The 20,180-nt window shown below is 41.1% G+C and overlaps 1 protein-coding gene across 2 annotated transcripts; it reads left to right on the top strand.

The window, feature by feature from the left end:
- The first annotated feature begins 6,069 nt into the window (after positions 1-6,069).
- Positions 6,070-18,480, top strand: tabpl.S (tapasin-like S homeolog). Of its 2 annotated transcripts, XM_041575925.1 has the most exons (7): positions 6,070-6,233; positions 9,159-9,488; positions 9,634-9,933; positions 12,237-12,521; positions 15,101-15,184; positions 16,180-16,281; positions 16,436-16,527. In XM_041575925.1, exons 1-6 carry the CDS (start codon positions 6,161-6,163, stop codon positions 16,275-16,277), a joined length of 1,170 nt encoding a protein of 389 aa, XP_041431859.1. In that variant the 5' UTR covers positions 6,070-6,160; the 3' UTR covers positions 16,278-16,281; positions 16,436-16,527. The 2 variants fall into 2 exon arrangements, with proteins under 2 accessions (XP_041431859.1, XP_018096914.2); XM_018241425.2 differs by lacking the exon at positions 16,180-16,281 and having other exon boundaries at positions 16,436-18,480.
- The last annotated feature ends 1,700 nt before the right edge of the window (positions 18,481-20,180 follow it).

The following is a 20,180-nucleotide window of genomic DNA, read 5'->3' as shown; positions in this document are numbered from 1 at the left end:
ATCAGCCTGTACCCCTGATTCACTTCCCAGCTCTCCCTGTAACACCCCTTTCCCTCCTCTAATCTCATTGGCTCCCTCCTGTCTGCTGGGAGGAGCTACTGGTGAATAAAGCATCCGACCCTTCCTTGTACCTATCTAATGTATCAGCCTGTACCCCTGATTCACTTCCCAGCTCTCCCTGTAACACCCCTTTCCCTCCTCTAATCTCATTGGCTCCCTCCTGTCTGCTGGGAGGAGCTACTGGTGAATAAAGCATCTGACCCTTCCTTGTACCTATCTAATGTATCAGCCTGTACCACTGATTTACTTCCCAGCTCTCCCTGTAACACCCCTTTCCCTCCTCTAATCTCATTGGCTCCCTCCTGTCTGCTGGGAGGAGCTACTGGTGAATAAAGCATCCGACCCTTCCTTGTACCTATCTAATGTATCAGCCTGTACCCCTGATTCACTTCCCAGCTCTCCCTGTAACACCCCTTTCCCTCCTCTAATCTCATTGGCTCCCTCCTGTCTGCTGGGAGGAGCTACTGGTGAATAAAGCATCCGACCCTTCCTTGTACCTATCTAATGTATCAGCCTGTACCCCTGATTCACTTCCCAGCTCTCCCTGTAACACCCCTTTCCCTCCTCTAATCTCATTGGCTCCCTCCTGTCTGCTGGGAGGAGCTACTGGTGAATAAAGCATCTGACCCTTCCTTGTACCTATCTAATGTATCAGCCTGTACCCCTGATTCACTTCCCAGCTCTCCCTGTAACACCCCTTTCCCTCCTCTAATCTCATTGGCTCCCTCCTGTCTGCTGGGAGGAGCTACTGGTGAATAAAGCATCCGACCCTTCCTTGTACCTATCTAATGTATCAGCCTGTACCACTGATTCAGGGAGACAATTCCACATCTTCACAGCTCTCACTGTAACAAACCCCTTCCCAATATTTAGCTGGAACCTCTTTTCTTCTAATCGGAATGGGTGACCTTGTGCAGCTTTAAAGACCTACTGGTAAATAAATCATTAGAGAGATTATTATATGATCCCCTTATATATTTATACATAGTTATCATATCACCCCTTAAGCGCCTCTTCTCCAGAGTGAACATCCCCAATTTGGCCAGTCTTTCCTCATAGCTAAGATTTTCCCTTTACCAGCTTAGTTGCCCTTCTCTGTCCCCTCTCTAATACAATAATGTCCTGTTTGAGTGATGAAGACTCTGAGGGGCAAATTCACTAAGATGCGAAGTTGCGCCAGGTGCAACTTCGCCGCACTTCGCCGCAATTCGCCGCACTTCGCCAGGCGTAGTTTCGCCAGCGGTTCGCAAATTCACTAAAATCCGAAGTTGCGCACAGGGGTAGCGTAAGGTTGCGAAGTTTCGCTAGCGTTGTTTCGCTATATAAAGCGAAGTTGGAGCTAGCGAAGGCTAATTTGCATACGGCGCGAAATTCAAATTTCAATGGAGGAATACGTATCTGCACTACAAATGCCTGGGAAACCTTCAAATCTGCAAATAAAAATGTTATTTTGCCCTACACATGTGCCCACTGTCTAGGTAAGTTGCCATGAGTCAGGAAATGTAGGGGGGAGGAAGGGGAGCCCCAAAAATTTTTCGATCTTTTTCAGCCATAATGTAGAAAACACGCCAGCGTTTTTTGGGACTTAGAAAAAATTTTGACTTTTTTTGAAACAATCCCTATCTACTCTATTGCGCTTCGCCAGGTCTGAGGTGGCGAAGGAAGTCTAGCGTAAAAGGTAGCGTTCAGTACACTGCGCAAGTTAGTGAATTTGCGTAGTTTCGTCGCTAGCGAAAATTCGCCTGGCGTAAGGGTGCGAAGTAACACTAGCGAAACTACGCCAGCGTTCGTTAGTGAATTTGCGCAGTAGCGAAAATGCCCAACGCTAGCGAATTAACGCTAGCGTTCGACGCTTCGCGCGTTAGTGAATTTGCCCCTGAGAGTGTTACTATAACAGGAGCCTCTATCTACAAACCTCATTTTGGGGTCCCTGGACACTCACTATGATCTGACTTCCTCAGGGCCTCCCTTTACTGGGGCCTCATATCTCAGGCTTCCCATTTGGTAGAGGCCAAAGAGGAGGAGCCACGTGCTCTCACCTACTATGTCACCACCCACCTGGACCAATAGGGGATTCCACAAGGTAATAGGGGCCCCAGGTACCAGGACTTCCAAACAATAATAAAGGGAAAAGTCTAATAGGGGATTTACCAAACCAATTGGGAATTTAACCCTATGGGTCCCTCCAATATTCACTAATTTTATACACACACTCCCACATATGGACTCTCTTCTATTTCTCTCTGTCTCTTTTTAAAATTGTGTTTAAAAGGAATTACTGAACTTGCTGTTGTTCCAGGTCAGTCTGTTTCTGTGCATAATAAACACTAGCTTTTATAAAGTTCCAGGGTGTTTCTGTGTATAGAAGGATTTGGGCGGAAATAGATCTTCCCACAATAAACTTGTCCTGCAGGTTTTACTTATTTTGCACAAGTGAAACAACTTGCAATGCCAACGACTCATGGGATTATATTTCTTATCATTCATATTTGTCTCTTGAAACTGCTGATATTTCTGTGAAGGTGAATATAGTGTGACATGCAAACTGTGTATATCCATGTAAGCCCTTTGAGGTGAGTTGAACCCCCATTATTATGTTGCTGAACTATTGACTTATAACCGGTTATATACCCACCCACAGAAGTAATTACAGAGAAAGTTACCTCCATACTCTACTTGGGGCCCAAATAGAACTAGTGGTCCAGGTTTATGAAATAATTGTTATTTGGATGTGTTGCCTGGGGCCAGGTGCTGCCTGAAGGGACTAGACCACAAATATACACTGACTTGTGCTCCTGTTCAGCAGTTCTTCCCTACCAGATACATAAAGGGATTGTTTGTTACTTTCCTTGTACTGTTACCTGCCTGTGTGTTTCTTATGTGCCCACAAACCAGAGGCACTTGTGACCAGACAACAATAAAGACAATGGTGGTTTATTATAAAATGAAAAGAAAAAAGAAGATATGGGACACTCCAATTATAGCAAAACCATAGAAAAGTGGGATTTATTTGTGCATGGATTTCTACAGACATCTCTCATTTTACCAAAAAACACACAATGCCTAAAACACTTTATCACCACCTCAGACTGGTGTCCCCCTCACAAGGTCCTCATATACATATATACATATATACACATATACACACATACATATATACACACATACACACATACACACATACACACATACACACATACACACATATACACACATATACACACATATACACATATACACATATACACATATACACATATATACACATATACACACATACATATATACACATATACACATATATATACACATATACACACATACACACATACACACATACACACATACACACATACACATATATACACATATACACACATATACACACATATACACACATATACACATATACACATATACACATATACACATATATACATATACACATATACACATATACACACATACACACATACACACATACACACATACACACATACACACATACACACATACACACATACACACATATACACATACACACATATACACATACACACATATACACATACACACATACACACATACACATATATACACATACACACATACACATACACACATATACACATATACACATATACACATACACACATATATACACATATACACATATACACATATACACATATACACATACACACATATACACATATATATATATATATATATACACATATGCACAGTAGAATAATTAAGCCAAATGTAAATAAGCAAATTAAACAGACATTATAATTAGTAACAATTGGCTTGTTCTCTAATCAGAATAAATATACTGTAAATTCCTTCATTCATTTCACTTGCATAAATATATCCAAAGACATTCCACATCAGTCTCTTCACTGGCACCAATCATGCCTCTCATGCCTCTCATGCCTCTCATGCTTTAAAGTGCACTTTCTGAATTCACAACCTTAAAACTAATATATTATCTAATCCATACCACATACATATTGTACTTTCCTCATGAACATTTGTATCATATACTACTTAACCACTACACAGGGTATTATAAAAAAGCCTTAAGGAGACAGCTTCATTCATTTCCTTAAGGTGGAGGGAACCTATTAATAGAATCCATTTAGTCTCCTTCATAATAAAGTTTGATCCCAATTACCACCTTTACTAGAGAATTTCACCCTCACAAGAGCCCAGGCTTGTAGACCCTCTAGTTCACCCAAAAATGTATGGACACTGAGCTTCTAGTGGTTAATTATTGCTCTTCTATGTTCCACAACAGACTTCCAAAGTTCTGGATAGTTTTACCCACATTTGATTTTTGGCATGAGCATTTAAGGCAGTAACCCCCCCCCCCCTCTCCACCATTTTAATTTTTTTTTTGACCTAGTTGTTCTCCTTAAATTAACTAAATTAACTTTCACCAATAAGTTGTGTAGATTGGAAGCTTTTCTAGTTCATACATTTGGTGAGTCACTAAACCAAGATGGAATAATTGATTATAGTCTGTAAAGAAAAGAGACTAGGAGAATAGAGGTGAGTGAGTAGAAGAATAATAATACTGAGAGTGGGGCCCTGGTCTAATGTTTTTGGGTGGGCCCCTGGTATCCCAGTCTGACACTGAATACACAGGTAACACACTCAGAACACCAAATAGAAAGAACCCATTGGGCACCTAAAAACTGACAGTTTTGAATTTCACGCCACTGCATGATGATGTCATCCTCGCCGCCGCTTCAAACCCGGAAGTGAGTGGTGTGGCTTCCCTATTAGTGTGCGAGCACTGAAGATACTAGAGACGGGTGCTGTCCTCACCAGGGTGAGTTCTCATAATAATTTGGAGGTGAAATTTTGTATGTTAATTGAATCTATGGCCTCTAGTAATGGGAGTCTATTTTACCACCTGTAGTCTGTACTCATGTGGTGTAAGGTGTATCTTTTACATAGGATGGGACAGTGGGGCTCATTTATAAACACTGGGCACATTTCCACCAGGACAGTAACCGATAGCAACCAATCAGTGAGTAGCATTTTTGGCCAGCTGCAAGTAGAATAATGAAAACAAACAATCTGATTGGTTGCCATTGATTATTGCCCAAGTACAAATTTGCCCAGTGTTTATAAATGACCCCCTGTGACTTCTATTTTCCTCTAAGAGATGATTAAGGATTTGCTGCACAAGTCAGTGATAAGACAGTAGTAACTGTGTAAATTGTGTCAGTATATTAATAACTGACAAAGAAAACCCATCCATGTATCTGCCATGTCTTGGCTTCCACCAAACCTTCTGATCCCAATGACTGAGCTAAATACAAGTGAGCCAGACTTTATCATTGTATTGGCTGGATAGAGCTGACAGTTGAGCTGGAGATGAGCTGACAGTGCCATTATCAGAAGAATAACCCAGTAACACACTGTGAAATCTCATGAAAGTTAATTATGAGGGGTCGCACCCCCCTAAGCAGACATAGGAACAAATATTACCAGTACTCAAGTCTAAATACAAAGAATCTCTCCATGTTTATCCCTGTGTGATCAATACAAATTAATGTTTCATTAGATGAAGGGAGGAATCAGCAAAATATTTTCTTTGATTAGACACGCAAGGGTTAAACATGCAAGGGTTAAACATATCTGTGTGTATTTAGTGTTGTGTGTCAGTAATATTTGTTACTTCACATCCACATGTCACTATAGGGAATGTACCAGCGCAGAACTATATCTCTCCCTGTCACACACTTGTCTCTACAGCAATAAGAACTGGGCTAAAGATTCCAGTAATGGGTTAAACTAGCAGATTTACAGATGCCTTTATTAGCTTCTCACATACCACAAATAATGTTCCTGATATGGAATAATTCATACTATTAATTAAGAAATTCCCAGGTTACAGGTGTGGTTATATAATGGGTGGAGCAATAACCTGATTGGTGAGAATTTATGAACCTGTCTGTACTGGCTGGGCTGATACTTGTACTGAGTCTACAGAATAAGACACATATACACAGAGTGACTACCTGCATGTCGCTACAATCCAGCTGAGAAAGAGATGAGAAAGAGATGAGAAAGAGATGAGAAAGAGATGAGAGCTGCTGAACTGCATCAGATCCTCAGGATTTGGGGATTTCTCTGCATTTTCCTCCTGTTCCAAACAGGTAAGTTTTATTTTCCCTTGTACTGACTGGAGTCACTTGTCACTGGTGGTGGTGGTAGTGGGGGCAATGGGAACGGACTTCTTCTGCCTACTCCTAGTTCAGGCTCCTTGTCAATCATTAGATCAGTGGGGGGGGTCTTGTCACTCAATGCCTAGACTCACCCTATCTCATCACCCCCCCACTGTTACTATATACACAGATGGGGCTGCAATTGTGGGTGACTTACCTTGGGTGTCATTTGCCCGGGCCCTGCACTGGCCTGAGTGCCATCATTAGATATTTGTGCAGTACATCAGGGTATGATACCATTCAAACCTTCCCTGGGATTCTGACCACTAATTTATATTGTCTGTTATCTTTAATAGTTTTAATGTGTTTTACAAAATGTCAATAAACCTTCTCCTATATAATTTGCAATAAAATGATACTTACAGAATAAGGTATTAGCACATCTCTAGTATAAGTTTAACACCTATTTGGGCTGCATAGCACACAAATAGTTAAACTGTCCAGCTAGCAGTAGAAGCAGGGGTTACACGCGACTTCACACAACAGGGTCAGGGCCTTCGCCATGTGGAAGTGTTCCCTCTATGGTGTAGTGCAACTACATCCCCCAGGCTACTGTGCATACAACAAAAGATGGGCGCCAGGAGGTTCTTGCAGTAAAACAGAAACGGTTTATGTAACTATGCACGAGGCAAGTGACCACAGGTTTAGTAGTCACACAGGAGCTGAGGCAATAGCACATTTCTCACACAGAGCTGCAGCCATTAGGCATTTCTCACAGAGGAAAGGTCTCCATTAGGCATTTGCAGTATCACACACATTCCCTCCTGGAAGTTGTCAGGAAGCAGCTTGTACCCTACAGTCCCTCTTCACTGAGGTCCCTGACTGGAGGCAACACACAGAGCCTCTGGGAAGCTCCTCCCTTACTGCAAATCCTTGTTGGAGCTTCAGCTGCTCTTTCTCTCTCACCTCTCTGCCTTTCTCTCCTAGAGAGACTATGACAAGTCTGCCCTAGTGTAACTATTCCTCATTCATGGGGTTACCTGCTCCCCGACTTCTTCTCCAAAGCACATGGGCCTTTCTGGGCCTTCTGTACCCAGGCTCCATGATCTTTGTTCCTGCAGCTGGAGTTGGAAACAAAAGGGAATGTAAAGGCAAAAATAAAATCCAATACAAATCTCTACACAGTCGCCGACTGCTCTACAGGGAAACAAACAAAGCTGCTTGAGTTCTGCATGGCTGGGCTCCCCCTGCTGTTCATAAATATGATTGTTTCCCTGCCCAGCAGTTAGGTTAGGTACAGTCAGATTTCTTATAAAAATGGTACACATTTTTTAATTAAAGTATATTGGAAATAGATTTATTTTTCATTAAAGAAAGTAAAAATGGGATTTTATTTTTTTGCCTTTCCTTGTCCTCTAACTCTAATTCTGCATTGTCCTGTGTGCCCCTGTTGTACGTATAGGGTACCCTTATACCCACCTTCACTTCACCCACTTAACTCTGTAATTGTCCATTGACTTTATCTTTTAAAAATGATGTTTCTAATCCAAAGTACCAAAATACCTGACTTTACATGGTTCTTGTGATTCTATTCTAACCATTCTATCCACACCTGTTAATTTTGTCCCACTAGCAATACACATGATCATCACTCAACATTGTCACTAGTTCTCCCACAGAATGTTCACAATTATATCCCCTAATAACAACAAATAATTCTGTTCTTTAATGCCGCTTTATGTAATCGCCACGTAGCACTGGCTTAAAGGGAAAGTGTTCAATACAAAGTGTTTACTTCTACCTGAAAGCAACATTTGGTTTGTCTGGGGAGACGGACCCACCTGAATATTTCTATTTCCTTTCTGGCAAACTCCACTAGGACACAAACTGACGAGAATGATGAACAATTCCTGTAAAGCTCAGTTTAATTCTTGTCACTATATGATGACGTTATACAGGTATTTAAAGTTGGTTCATCTATAATAATAAGTCAAATCAACTGGACTTGCTGTATTTTCCTTCAAGATGTTTCGCTAGTGATCCAACTGGCTTTCTCAATTCAGAATGACCTGTACACAATGTTTCTGGTTAGAAACCCTGGAATCTTACTTCAATCAGCATAATGTGTTTAGTAAAAGGAGCACGGGTGTTATGTTTTGGTAGCCGAGGATGAATAGAGTATAACAGTGCTTTATAAGCAGGTTCATGCAGCCATTACACTTCAACAATAATATTTTAAAACAGTCTAGAAAGTACTATGTACACAGTATAAGTCTTGTGCACAGTGTCACCTACAGGCCCTTTGTATAAACACAATGGGGTCAGAGAGCTCATAGAGACAAGGTGTTGATTGTATTAGCAAGATTGCTGCTTTGAGGTGGTATTAAACCTTCCAGGGAGAGGTACTAAATCAGCATTGTATGTAGTAGATTATAGATGCCGCACCCTCCCCTCCCCCCATCTTTGTTCAAATTAGGTTTTTCCCTTTTCACATATATGGCTTCTTTGACCCCTCTATTGAACCAATTCTCTGCCCTGTCCAGGATCTGAACTTAGTAGTTTTCAAATGTGTGTCCTTTTTCCTTTAGATGCAGGTACCCTGGTGAGTCCTGACCAGAGGAGCTGACACTTCTGTGTTGCGCCATATGATTGTGTAACAGTTGTTTGGCTTCTCCCACGTACAAGTCCAAGCACTTCTACCTTTTTCAGACACCAGACACCCCAGAAATATATGGGAGGGCCAAGTTCTTTTGTTATTTCTGAACAGGTCATTCTGAATTGAAAAAGCCACTAGAATGACTAGTGAAATGTCTTCAAGGCAAAATACATCAAATCCAGTTAATTTGACTTATTGCTATAGATATACTATGACATGGATGAATGAGAATCTTCACAGAAATTTCTTTGTACCTGCAGGTTCTGTTCTGGAGGTGATTGCTCCTTTCAGACATATTGCCAGAAAAGGATTTAATATACTGATTCCCTGCACATTCCATGTGGATAAGTTCCCTGCTCATCCCAAACTCTTTGCCATAGAGTGGGATTACTATGGAAGGAGAATACTGACGTATGACAATGGAGTGAACACAACAGATCCCCGGTTCTCTCTCAACTCAACTACAGCCCCATGGGGAGTGGCCTCTCTGTCTGTGTCTAATACACAGGTATCTGATGGTGGGAGATACACCTGTACAGTCACTTATGGTACTGAGCAACAAGAGACACAAATCATACTGGAAATTCAAGGTACAAATAGATCATCATAAAATATAGTGCTGAGGGGGAGTTAAAACCAATGGCTGATAAATAGATAGAGACTATAGTGTATGTATATTCTAGATATTCTTGTACTTTAACTCAAATGAATACTAATGGAAATCATTTCTTTCAGCCCCCCCACAGATCACAATCCCTAATAAAGTTGTTAGTGAGAATAAGACGAGTGTCCTGAGAGCCTCCATCACTGGCTTCTACCCCCAGGATCTTGATGTTAAATGGCTGAGAGATGGGGAGATATTACCTGGTGTTACTGTGAATAAGTCCCAGAGAGACCCAGATGGCACCCACAGTACAACCAGCACAGTGACCATTGTACCCACCAAGGAGAACAGGAACCAGAGCTTCTCTATCCGGCTCCAACATGAGTCTCTCTCTGTCCCTCTCCAGGAGGATTTCCAGCTCATCTATGGAGGTAAAAATGGAGATTTGCGGGGCATATAGAGAACATTTGTGAAGGAGTTTTTGTGAATGAGTACTACAAGACCTTTTAAAAGTTAGGATTTTGCAATACTCTTTGTAAGTTTACAAATTGCATCTTGAACCTGATAAATATGGCCTCAGGCTTGCTTCTTTGTAGTGATCAATTCATTTTTCTTTTAGAAAAACAGATTGGTCTCTTCAGTATAGTTAGAGTAGCCAGCAATGCTCACCTGGAACATAATGTTGAAAGGGGTTGTAAAACCCAACCATAACACTGTCCCTCTGTGCCCCTTAGTTTTGCTATAGAAGTTGTTAAAAAACGTAATTATGGAGGCAAAAAAATTCACCAATGAGAATTCTACTGACCAAAAACTTAATTACAGATGCAAGAGAAGTGACCAATGAGAATGCAGATTCCCCCCAGCACTATGTCAGCCATCTTGCTCTTATCTTACATACACACATTATTTTATTTATTTCATTATATGACACTGGAATGAGACATGGGGATAAAGGACAGACTTGTTCACTGAAAGTGGACTACAGCTCCCAGCAAGTCTCAACCTTCATGATATGTGACATTATTCTGGGATTTGTAGTCCAGCAACAACTGAGTAAAGTGTGGTTGAGCAGTGCTGTGCAGCAGGGTTTAGTGTCCTTTTAATTAAAAATGTACTGTAAATGATGTAATCATCAGGGGAGTTTGGTTACTATGCTCAGACTATGTGGCAGATATATCAAGGGTCGAATTGAAAATTTGAATATGAATTTTTACTTTTTTTGGTCAAAACTCGACTAGGGAGTTATCCAAATTCGATTATAGTTTTTTTAAAAAATTTTAATTTGATTTTCGAGATTTATCATACTCTTCAAGAATTTGAATTTGACTATTCACCACCTAAAACCTGCCAAATTGCTGTTTAAGTCAATGAATGAGGTCCAGGAATTTATTTGGAGATGTTTGCAGCCTTCCAAACGTTCAATTTTTTTTTTGGAGAAAAAAATAGAATCTAGTTTGATTAAATGCGATTCGAATTCGATTCAAGTTTCGTTTCAATTCGTCCGACTTTGAAAAATTCAGTTTAAATAATACATTTTGATTGGTCGAATTTTGAATTTGCTTTGTTGAATTCGAAATTCGACCCTTGACAAATGTGCCTCCCCATGTCTTGATATTATCTAAATTTTTTGCTTGGCTGTTACATAAAAGTTATCGATTACTGATTCCCAAATATGTGTCAACTCTTTATCTCAGGTGAAGGAATGGGACCTGTTATTCAGAATGGTTGGGAACAGATGCTCCCATTCTTTGGATCTTCATACCTTAAGTCTACTAGAAAATCATATAAATATTAAATAAAGCCAATAGGCTGGTTTTGCCTCCAATAAGGATTAATTATATCTTAGTTGAGGTCAAGTACAAGCGACTATTTTATTATTACACAGAAAAAGGAAATCATTTAAAAAAATCTGGATTATTTGGATAAAATTGATTCTATGGGAGATGGCCTTTCAATAATTCAGAGCCGTCTGGATAACGGGTTTCCAGATAACACATACCTGTACCACCATCAGGGTAGGATAGGTAAGAATCCTACTGTAAGTCAGGATAGGCATTGGATAGGCATTGGGTGTCAGGATAGGATAGGCATTGGGTGTTTCAGGATAGGCATTGGGTGACTAAATGGTGTGATTTATGGTGGGAATGAGCAGGGTTTGATGGGCAATAGGGGTCTTTAGGTGTAATGAACTTGACTGGGGCAGATTTGGTATGTGGTCAAACCTGTGCTATAAGTACACTTTTTTCTCATTGAGACCCATTTCTACATAGTTGGCAGAATACACAATCCAGGAGGCCCATGTAGGCTATGGGGAAATAACCTGGAGCCCCTGTGGAGAGGGCTCTGTTATCTAAGTAGTATGGGCCCCAGAGGAGAAGGGAGTAATTGGTTTTTGAGGTGGCTACCAACAGATGGCTCTCCATACAACTGTATATCTATATTATGGCAGTTGGTCTCTTTCTGGTGTAGCTAAATACTCATTATTTTCTACTTATGCGGGGCCCCTTATCTCTAATGACAGATTTGTCAGAAATTAGCCAGCACTGTGCTGTGTAACACTTTTAGCTGTCAGATCATCATAGAACATGGGGTGGAAAGGTTTGCTCAGTAAATGAGGTAAAGGGCATGTATTTCTCTTTCTCTATGGTGGTTCCCCATCCCACCTTTACAAATTAATATCTAACCTTCACATTGAGACTATGATGAATACTAATATTCTACTTTGTATTTCCAGTTGCCCCCTTCATAACCATCATCTATGAACCATTTTATGTGAATAAGGAGCAGCCACTGATGTGCAGAGTGTGGGGTTATTACCCAGAATCCATTGCTGTGAGTTGGTTAGTAAGTGGAAGTCATGTGGAAGCCTCAGAGATAAAGAGGATTAACAGTTCTGCTCTGGAGTCTTCCTACCAGTTCCTCCCAACAGCTGAGAGTCAGGGGATGGAGATCTCTTGTGTGGTGGAACATCAGGCCCTCACCCAACCTCTTGTGCAAACACTAAAGGTGCAACTCACAGGTGAGAAACTTTATATCAACACATTCTGCAAAAAAAGCCATCTTAGACAGATACATTTTTGACACTGCTGAACACCAGCATAGTAATAGACTCTAACACATTGAGCTGGTGGGTGCAGCTAACATTTAGCATAGTGAGCTGTGGACCAAGTGCTCTGGGGGTACTGGTGTACATCAGGAGGAGTTAAAGTCTGGGTGACATTCAGAGATGGGCCAACCCGGCCAGGCACCCTAGGCAACCTGGCGGGCAAGGCGCCGGCTCAGTGTGTGCGAAACTGCGCATGCACGAAATTACGCTCCAGCGCGCATGCGCGAAATGGTGTTCGCGCATGCACAAAATGGTGTTCAAGCATGCGCAGAGGCGCATTTTCGTTAAAGTTACACTATGCAGTCTGGGAGAGATGGGACCGGACACAGGGTAGGCGACAGAGCAGGTACGTGCCTGACGCCCCCCAGCTTTGTGCCCTAGGCACGTGCCTACTCTGCCTGCCCCTAGTTCCGGCCCTGGTGACATTTTAAAGAATATAAGCAGAGGATATTCATTTTCATGGCTGACACTTGCTACTGTGAGATCATTACAATGACTGTGTTCTATATGCTGGAAGAGACTCTAGCGTAAGGAGGAGACAATATATTTTTGAAAATTAAATAGTGTGAAATCCAAATGGGTAAATATGGCATTTCTGGAGATTGTCTCATAGTTGAATATTTAAAGCACCTTATGTATCTGTAAGGAAAAGTTACCCTGGTGGTCTAGTGGGCATCAGGGTCCACCGCCGTGTCCTTGGCATGGATGCCCGCTGCTCCTTCCTCTCCGGTGGCGGCTTCCTCTAAGGCGTGCAGCGCGCGCATGTCCGTTTCTTAAAGGCGCAGTGATGCTGGCGTGTGACGTCAGTGTGTGTGGATTGCCCATTGTTAGGTTCAATTTACCTTGTTCCTGGGTGCTTTATTACTTGAATCCTGATTGATCTACTACTGTGTTTTGACCCTTGCCTGCCTGTTTGACTCTTCTGACATCTCCAATCCTGATCCTGCCTGTCTGTGACTATTCTGCATTCTCTAATCCTGATGCCAGCCTGTCTGACTATTCTAACTGCTTGTGCTGGCCCAGCCTGCCTGTTCCTGGTGGTGGTTCTTCCTTCCAGTTTCCTGGTGAGACGATCGTGCCCTTTGCTCGTCCAGAACCGTTAGCTTTGCTCCGCTCTCAAATAAGACCTGGCGGCATCCGATTAGCCGAGGGCTCCTCCCGAGGTGAAAGGCGGCGGTTAAAGGCAGAAGTGAGAGCCGAGACCAGGGAGCTTAGCTTGGGTTCTGGATATAGGGTGCCAACGTGACAGTATCACACACCCTTATGCACAAAGCAAAAATAAAACATCCTAAACATTTCATGGCAGGGTCTTCTGAATAGTTTGATGTCGATGTGCACAGGAATACAAAACTGTAAAAAAAAACACGTAAAAAATATGTGGAAGAATAAATGTAAGTTTGTCATAGTATAAAAGTGTGTTTGTGTAATACTTGGCTGGAGCAGGCGTGAGGGACTGAAAGTGACACTGGATCAGCATTTTCACTTGATATTGGGGAAAACTGGAAACTGCAGCAATGATTTCATGTGTCTCCATTAAGGTCCCTAAAGTGATTGTGCCTAGAAGCATATTTGTCTGATATTCTATGTACTGTGTAAACCTTTGATTTAATCACAAGGGCAGGTTTGAGAATCGTATCAGACTGTATTTTTATTCCACATCCTAAGATAATAATAAAATGCCCCTCTTCTCTTCCTGCTGTTCTAGTCATACAAACTGTCTGAATGAGCAGAACAAGAGAAAGATCTCCCTGACAGTTAGTTAGTGCTGCGGCACATAGAGTCTACTGTATTAAAACATAATTATGCCTCTTTATAGGTCCCTGGTGAGGCCTCATCTGGAGTATGGGGGCAGTTTTGGACTCCAGTCCTTAAGAGGGATATAAATGAGCTGGAGAGAGTGCAGAGACTAAGTGCAACTAAACTGGTTAGAGGGAGGGAAGAGTTAAATTATGAGGGGAGACTGACAAGGTTGGGGTTGTTTTCTCTGGGGGAAAAAAGGCGCTTGTGAGGGGACATGATTAGACTTTACAAGTACATTAGAGGACATTATAGACAAATAGCAGGGGACCTTTTTACCCATAAAGAGAATCACGTACCAGAGGCCTCCCCTTCAGACTAGAGGAAAAGAAGTTTCATTTAAAGGAACAGAGTAGGGGGTTCATCACAGTGAGGACAGTGAGGTTGGGGAATGCACTGCCGGGTGATGATTCAGTTAATGACTATAAGAGGGACTTGGATGATTTCTTGGACAGACATAATACAAAGGCTATTGTGATACTAAACTCTATAGTTAGTATAGATATGGGTATATATCATTTATGTGACAGTAGGGAGGGGTGTGTGTATGGGGCTGGGTTTTCATTTGGAGGGGTTGAACTTGATGGACTTTGTCTTTTTTCAACTCAAATTAACTATGTAACTATGTAACTATGTATAGTCTGTCAAAATTGGAAACTTTTATCCATTTAAATTGCACTTCTGTCATCTTTCAGGGGGGTCACTGCTCAAATTGCTGGGTTGTAATTACCCTCTCCATGGACAATGTTGCAAAGGAATCGGCGGCATAAAATGCAACTGTGAGTGTTTATTCCCAAAACTCTTTCCTCTATTGAACTGACAGCTACAAATATTGAAAATTATTGTTTTTACAAAAAATCTACAAACCAAATGCAAAATTAAGTTAACTGAGACAGATGGCTTATTTTCCATAGTTGAACTTGCTCTTTATAAATGATCATACTGAGCCTTTTGGTGCCACTAAATAAGATCAACTGCTGCTTATTTACACTTAAAGGAAAACTATACCCCCCAAACAATGTAGGTCTCTATTAAAAGATACTGAGTAAAACAGCTCATGTGTAAAACCCTGCTTCATGTAAATGAACCATTATCATAATAATATACTTTTCTAATAGTATGTGCCATTGGGTAATCATAAATAGAAAACTGCCATTTTAAAAAATAAGGGCCGTCCCCTGAGATTGTAAGATTCACTGTGCACACCTACAAACCACATGTAAGGTCACATGAGCCAATTAACAGACAGAGTTCTGCCTTTTGCTTCCTCACTTCTTCCTGTTACAGTTAGTGTTGTAGTATTTCTGGTCAGGTGATCTCTTCCTGTTACAGTTAGAGCTGCAGTATTTCTGGTCAGGTGATCTCTTCCTGTTACAGTTAGAGCTGCAGTATTTCTGGTCAGGTGATCTCTTCCTGTTACAGTTAGAGCTGCAGTATTTCTGGTCAGGTGATCTCTTCCTGTTACAGTTAGTGTTGTAGTATTTCTGGTCAGGTGATCTCTGAGGCAGCACAGATAGAGTCACGAAATGGTGGTTCAAGGCAAGAGATGTAAAAGGGCAATATTTATGTAAATATATATTCCCGTTTGGTAAGATTCTTTAATATGTCATTCAATTTGATATAAACTATCTGTTGCTTAAGTATTCATTTTGGGGGTATAGTTTTCCTTTAAATCTCATATTTTAAGGTGATGGTGATGCTGATAGTTTAACTTTAATGGACCTAATATATTGGGCTATAAGGTGTCTATATTGTGTCTCTTCTCTCCCTGCAGATTCCAAGCTTATTCCCCAATCACACATATGGGCATTTGTAGGATCTTTTGTGATAGTGGCTTTGTTTATTTGTATACTTTGCAGATTAATAAATTAAAACGGTAAGAATTCATTTTATTATCATTACCATTTTATCTTCTAAGGTAATGTTATTGTAAATTTCCCCAACTAACTATGTATGTTATAAAAGAAAGGGGGAAGGCAGGGAGATGTACATCACAAACACTTGTATGAACGTATAATTTTTTCCAGCAGCTGTGTATAATCTACTGCATGTGCAGGAAGTGATGTCACCCCTGGGGGGAGCCAAGGGAAACAGGAAGCAGGAAGTGAGACAGTGAGGGGAGAGTTGAAAACTCCTGTGGAAAACCAGGTCTGAAGAGTGTTACCAGAACAGTGTGCCTATGTATGTATGTATGTATTTATGTATGCAGCAAGTCAGGGAACAAGGCTGTAATGATTACAGAGCATTAATCTGCGAGTTCCTATATATATATATATATATCTTAGCACATGATCTGTTCCCTTGTGGGCAGTCTGGCAAGGTGTGGGTTAACATTGTGGTACAAAGTAAAGAGGCCACACTTGTGTATTTATAATGAGAGTGAATGCAGAACTGTCTGTACATGTAAATCAGAAGTATGAACAAATACACAGAATATCAGTAAAGAACAAAGTAATCCAGTTATTAACCATTGATTAACCCTTGTGGTGCAGCACATAGAAGTGACAGTGTTGGGGACACTTTATGTTGGTGACACTTATCTGTAACCCTGGTGTTGCCTCCATGAATCCCAGTAAATTTGTAATTAATGAATGTGTATCTATATAATATTCCCAGGGATTGCACCACTAGTTAGTCCTTTTGGGCAGAAATGGGCCAGTAACTAAGCAGGGGTGACTTGGTGGAACCTGGGGTCTAACCTACACGGCTCAGAGAACAGACCTCACTAATAAATCTTCTTATGTGACAATTCCCTGAGTCCCTAACTGGGCCCTACATCTACAATAGCTACAGTGAGGCTCATTGAAACAGGAACCTGAGGGGCCTAAATGGAGAGTGAAGTCCTTCCCTGACTGACACTCACTGACACACTAAGTGGAACTGGCAGTTGGTGCAGCTTTCCCTGCACTTTACCAACTTTACCTCCAAGGGGATCTCTCTCTCCCTGCTGCTGTCAGATCTGTGTCGGCTCTCTCCTTGCCGTATTACCTTACTCTTTCCCAACATCACTTACACAAAGCATCAGCCTGACTGTTTCCCCATTGCCTAATGCTGCCCCCTTCAGGCTGGAGGTGACCTTTGCACCTTCCTCATTTGTCTGCCTATTAAAATATATATTACTTAAGTTAACATTTGAGTGATGTACATATAGGGTTGCCACCTTTTCATTTGAGCAACTCCGGCAGGGGGTGGGGCAGCAAATACAATCAGTAATATAATCAAGAATACATCAGCATTTGAGTTAGAGTCATCATCTGCACCAAGAGACTGGGAGATCCCGTTTCAGTCGGCAGAGAGGTCTCAAGCAGGAATCAAAGGCCCTGGGCAGCACATGTGTGTTTACTCCACAGGAGAGATCTCAGTCAACAAAATGGAGACCCTCGGGTTTTACTGTATATGCTCTCATATACAATGAGTTCATACATGAAACCGCTTGGTTAGCAACAGACCTTGCTTCCCATGCACTCATCAGGAGCTGGTCAGGCTTCCAACAAGCACATGCTAAGCAGAGATCTTATCTGATAAGTTAGTCGCGCTTGAGTACATATTCTGCCAGATGAAGCTCAACAAAAACCACTCTCATTACACCTGTGGAGAAGGGACAGGGGCATTACAAATGCTCTTGTACACAGACAGCACTGGAAACAAAAATCATCTTAAAATCACCTTTATTTAAACAAAAGCTGAGAAAGGCCAGAGAGATCTGAAATATTTGTCTTTGTAATGTGCCAGTGGACTTGGCTACCATGTGTCATGCACTGAATTACAGAGCTAAACGTTTGGTGAGTGATGACAATTTGCAATATAGTGACATTCTAGACACTGTTATTTAATTGTTACCATATTATTTATCTGCATGTGTTGTGTGATTCCAGGAGAAAATGATTAAAGGGAATCTCGATTATCTGTAACCAGGATGTAACGTGACCCACAGATTGTAATTAACATGAGGAACCTCTCTGAGTATCCATGAATCAATCCTACATATTGGGGTATAAACATCTGGAAATTTTTTTACACAAGGAGGAATTGTTTTTGGGAACTACATACACAGAGTATTTATAAAGTTGGTTATCAGTTGGTCATGTAGGTTAGCGTTGCACCTATGAATATTTCAGTTATTTTATACAATCTTGTTATATCACTACAGACCTTGAACCAACATAGCCACAGAGACTCATTCATTCCAGGGACTGGTCCCATTACATCTTGGAGTCAGGAAGACTCTGAGGCAAATTGGAAAAGCTTCTGAAGAGGTTTTTGCTTTCCCTGGATCAAGTGGCAGTTAGACTTCTATCACTTGGATAGAAATATAATTTTTTTGGATATTTGTCTTTCTTCTACCTCAGTTACTACTCAGTTAGTGCAGACTCTGGTGCTATAAGGGTATTTTTTTTAATATCACCGCCATTTTAAACACATTTTTTCATATCCTCAACCCTCTACATACAAAAATGTTTAGTATTTGAATGGCCTTTGGCAACTGCAGTCTAATTGTAGTTGTATTACAGAAGGTCTCACCCACAAAGCAAGGCAGCAAGTTCAGTATTTGTTTTATTAACTAGATTTGCTGGCCTGTGCTGTCTCCCCTGTCGGCACTCAATGGCACTGTGTTGGTCTGGGTGCAGACGCATGAAGTAGATTTCGGTGTGAAAATGCATTCTTAGCTGCTTCATTTGTCTGCGCAGTCTCCCTAACATGACTAACACTGTGGCCTGGGGTGGCACTACACCTAAATACAGCCCTGCCCGTGGCCCCACTCAAATGACAGTGCTCATTGTTCACCACACATTTCCATTCTGTTGGACATGTTTATGTTGCAGGGAAGTTACCAAAAATACTGTGGTTGTTTTATAATATGTGAGACTTGAAGGAAATCCTTGCCTTATACACCTGTCTCACTTCAACCTCTCCATTCACAGGTGGGTCTGACCTACAGATTCTACAGATTCTACTGGGAGACACAATGTGGCCTGTATCTCAGTAAATACTATTTCATTGTAACTGCCTCAGCCCAAGCTCTACATCTATAGCAAAGGGTTTCTTCTATAAAGAAAATTGAATAAAACTTAAAACAAAACAATGTTATATATATATAATACACAAAAGCCATGAATATCTTGTAAATTATATCCTTATAAACGGTGACTAGTGATGTCATCAGTTATAAACGGTGAGTAGTGATGTAATTTCTGTCACATGACTCACTAAAATGTGTGTATTATAATTAATAAAGTACCCCCAGTTGTAAAATATAAGGATATTAGAAGTTACCTCGGAGTTCCATGACCTGTATAACTCGGCCTTCAGCCTCGTACTTTTATATGGTCATGAAACTCCTCGGTAACTTATAATATCCTTATATTTTACAAGAGGGGGTACTTTATTCACTATATATTGGCTAGCTATAACGAAATAACTCACATTCTGACACATTTCACAGCTAGCAGAGAGATGCGGCACTTGCACATTCATTTTCTGCACTGATACAATACACGTTCCTAACAGGATTACACTGTTCCAGGTGTGTAACTATAGGTAGGCAGAAGAGGCATGTGTCTAGGGTGCAGCAATGTGAGGGGCCCGGCACAAACCTCTTCTGTTTACTTCCCCCCTAGCCCAGGCCCTTGTCCCCCCACTTTGTGCACATCACTTATCTAAGTTGATAAATGTAAACAGAGGTTATGTGGAAAGAAGCAGTCCCTGCACTGCAGAGCTTGCAATCTAAGTGGGTGGATAATAGGTAATAGGTGCTGCTATGGACAAAGGTTTGGC

The sequence above is a fragment of the Xenopus laevis genome, chromosome 9_10L, assembly GCF_017654675.1.
Source record: "Xenopus laevis strain J_2021 chromosome 9_10L, Xenopus_laevis_v10.1, whole genome shotgun sequence".
Taxonomy (NCBI): Eukaryota; Metazoa; Chordata; class Amphibia; order Anura; family Pipidae; genus Xenopus; species Xenopus laevis.
Note: the sequence above shows the minus strand (reverse complement) of the source record. Positions and strands in the feature narration are given on the sequence as shown.

What these genes read in the sequence shown, in the direction of transcription:
- tabpl.S (XM_041575925.1), top strand. Translation starts at nt 6,161, where the DNA reads ATGAGAGCTGCTGAACTGCATCAGATCCTCAGGATTTGGGGATTTCTC. An exon ending in AATCATACTGGAAATTCAAG is followed by an intron (nt 9,489 to 9,633) that starts GTACAAATAGAT and finishes CATTTCTTTCAG; the next exon opens with CCCCCCCACAGATCACAATC. An exon ending in TTTCCAGCTCATCTATGGAG is followed by an intron (nt 9,934 to 12,236) that starts GTAAAAATGGAG and finishes TTGTATTTCCAG; the next exon opens with TTGCCCCCTTCATAACCATC.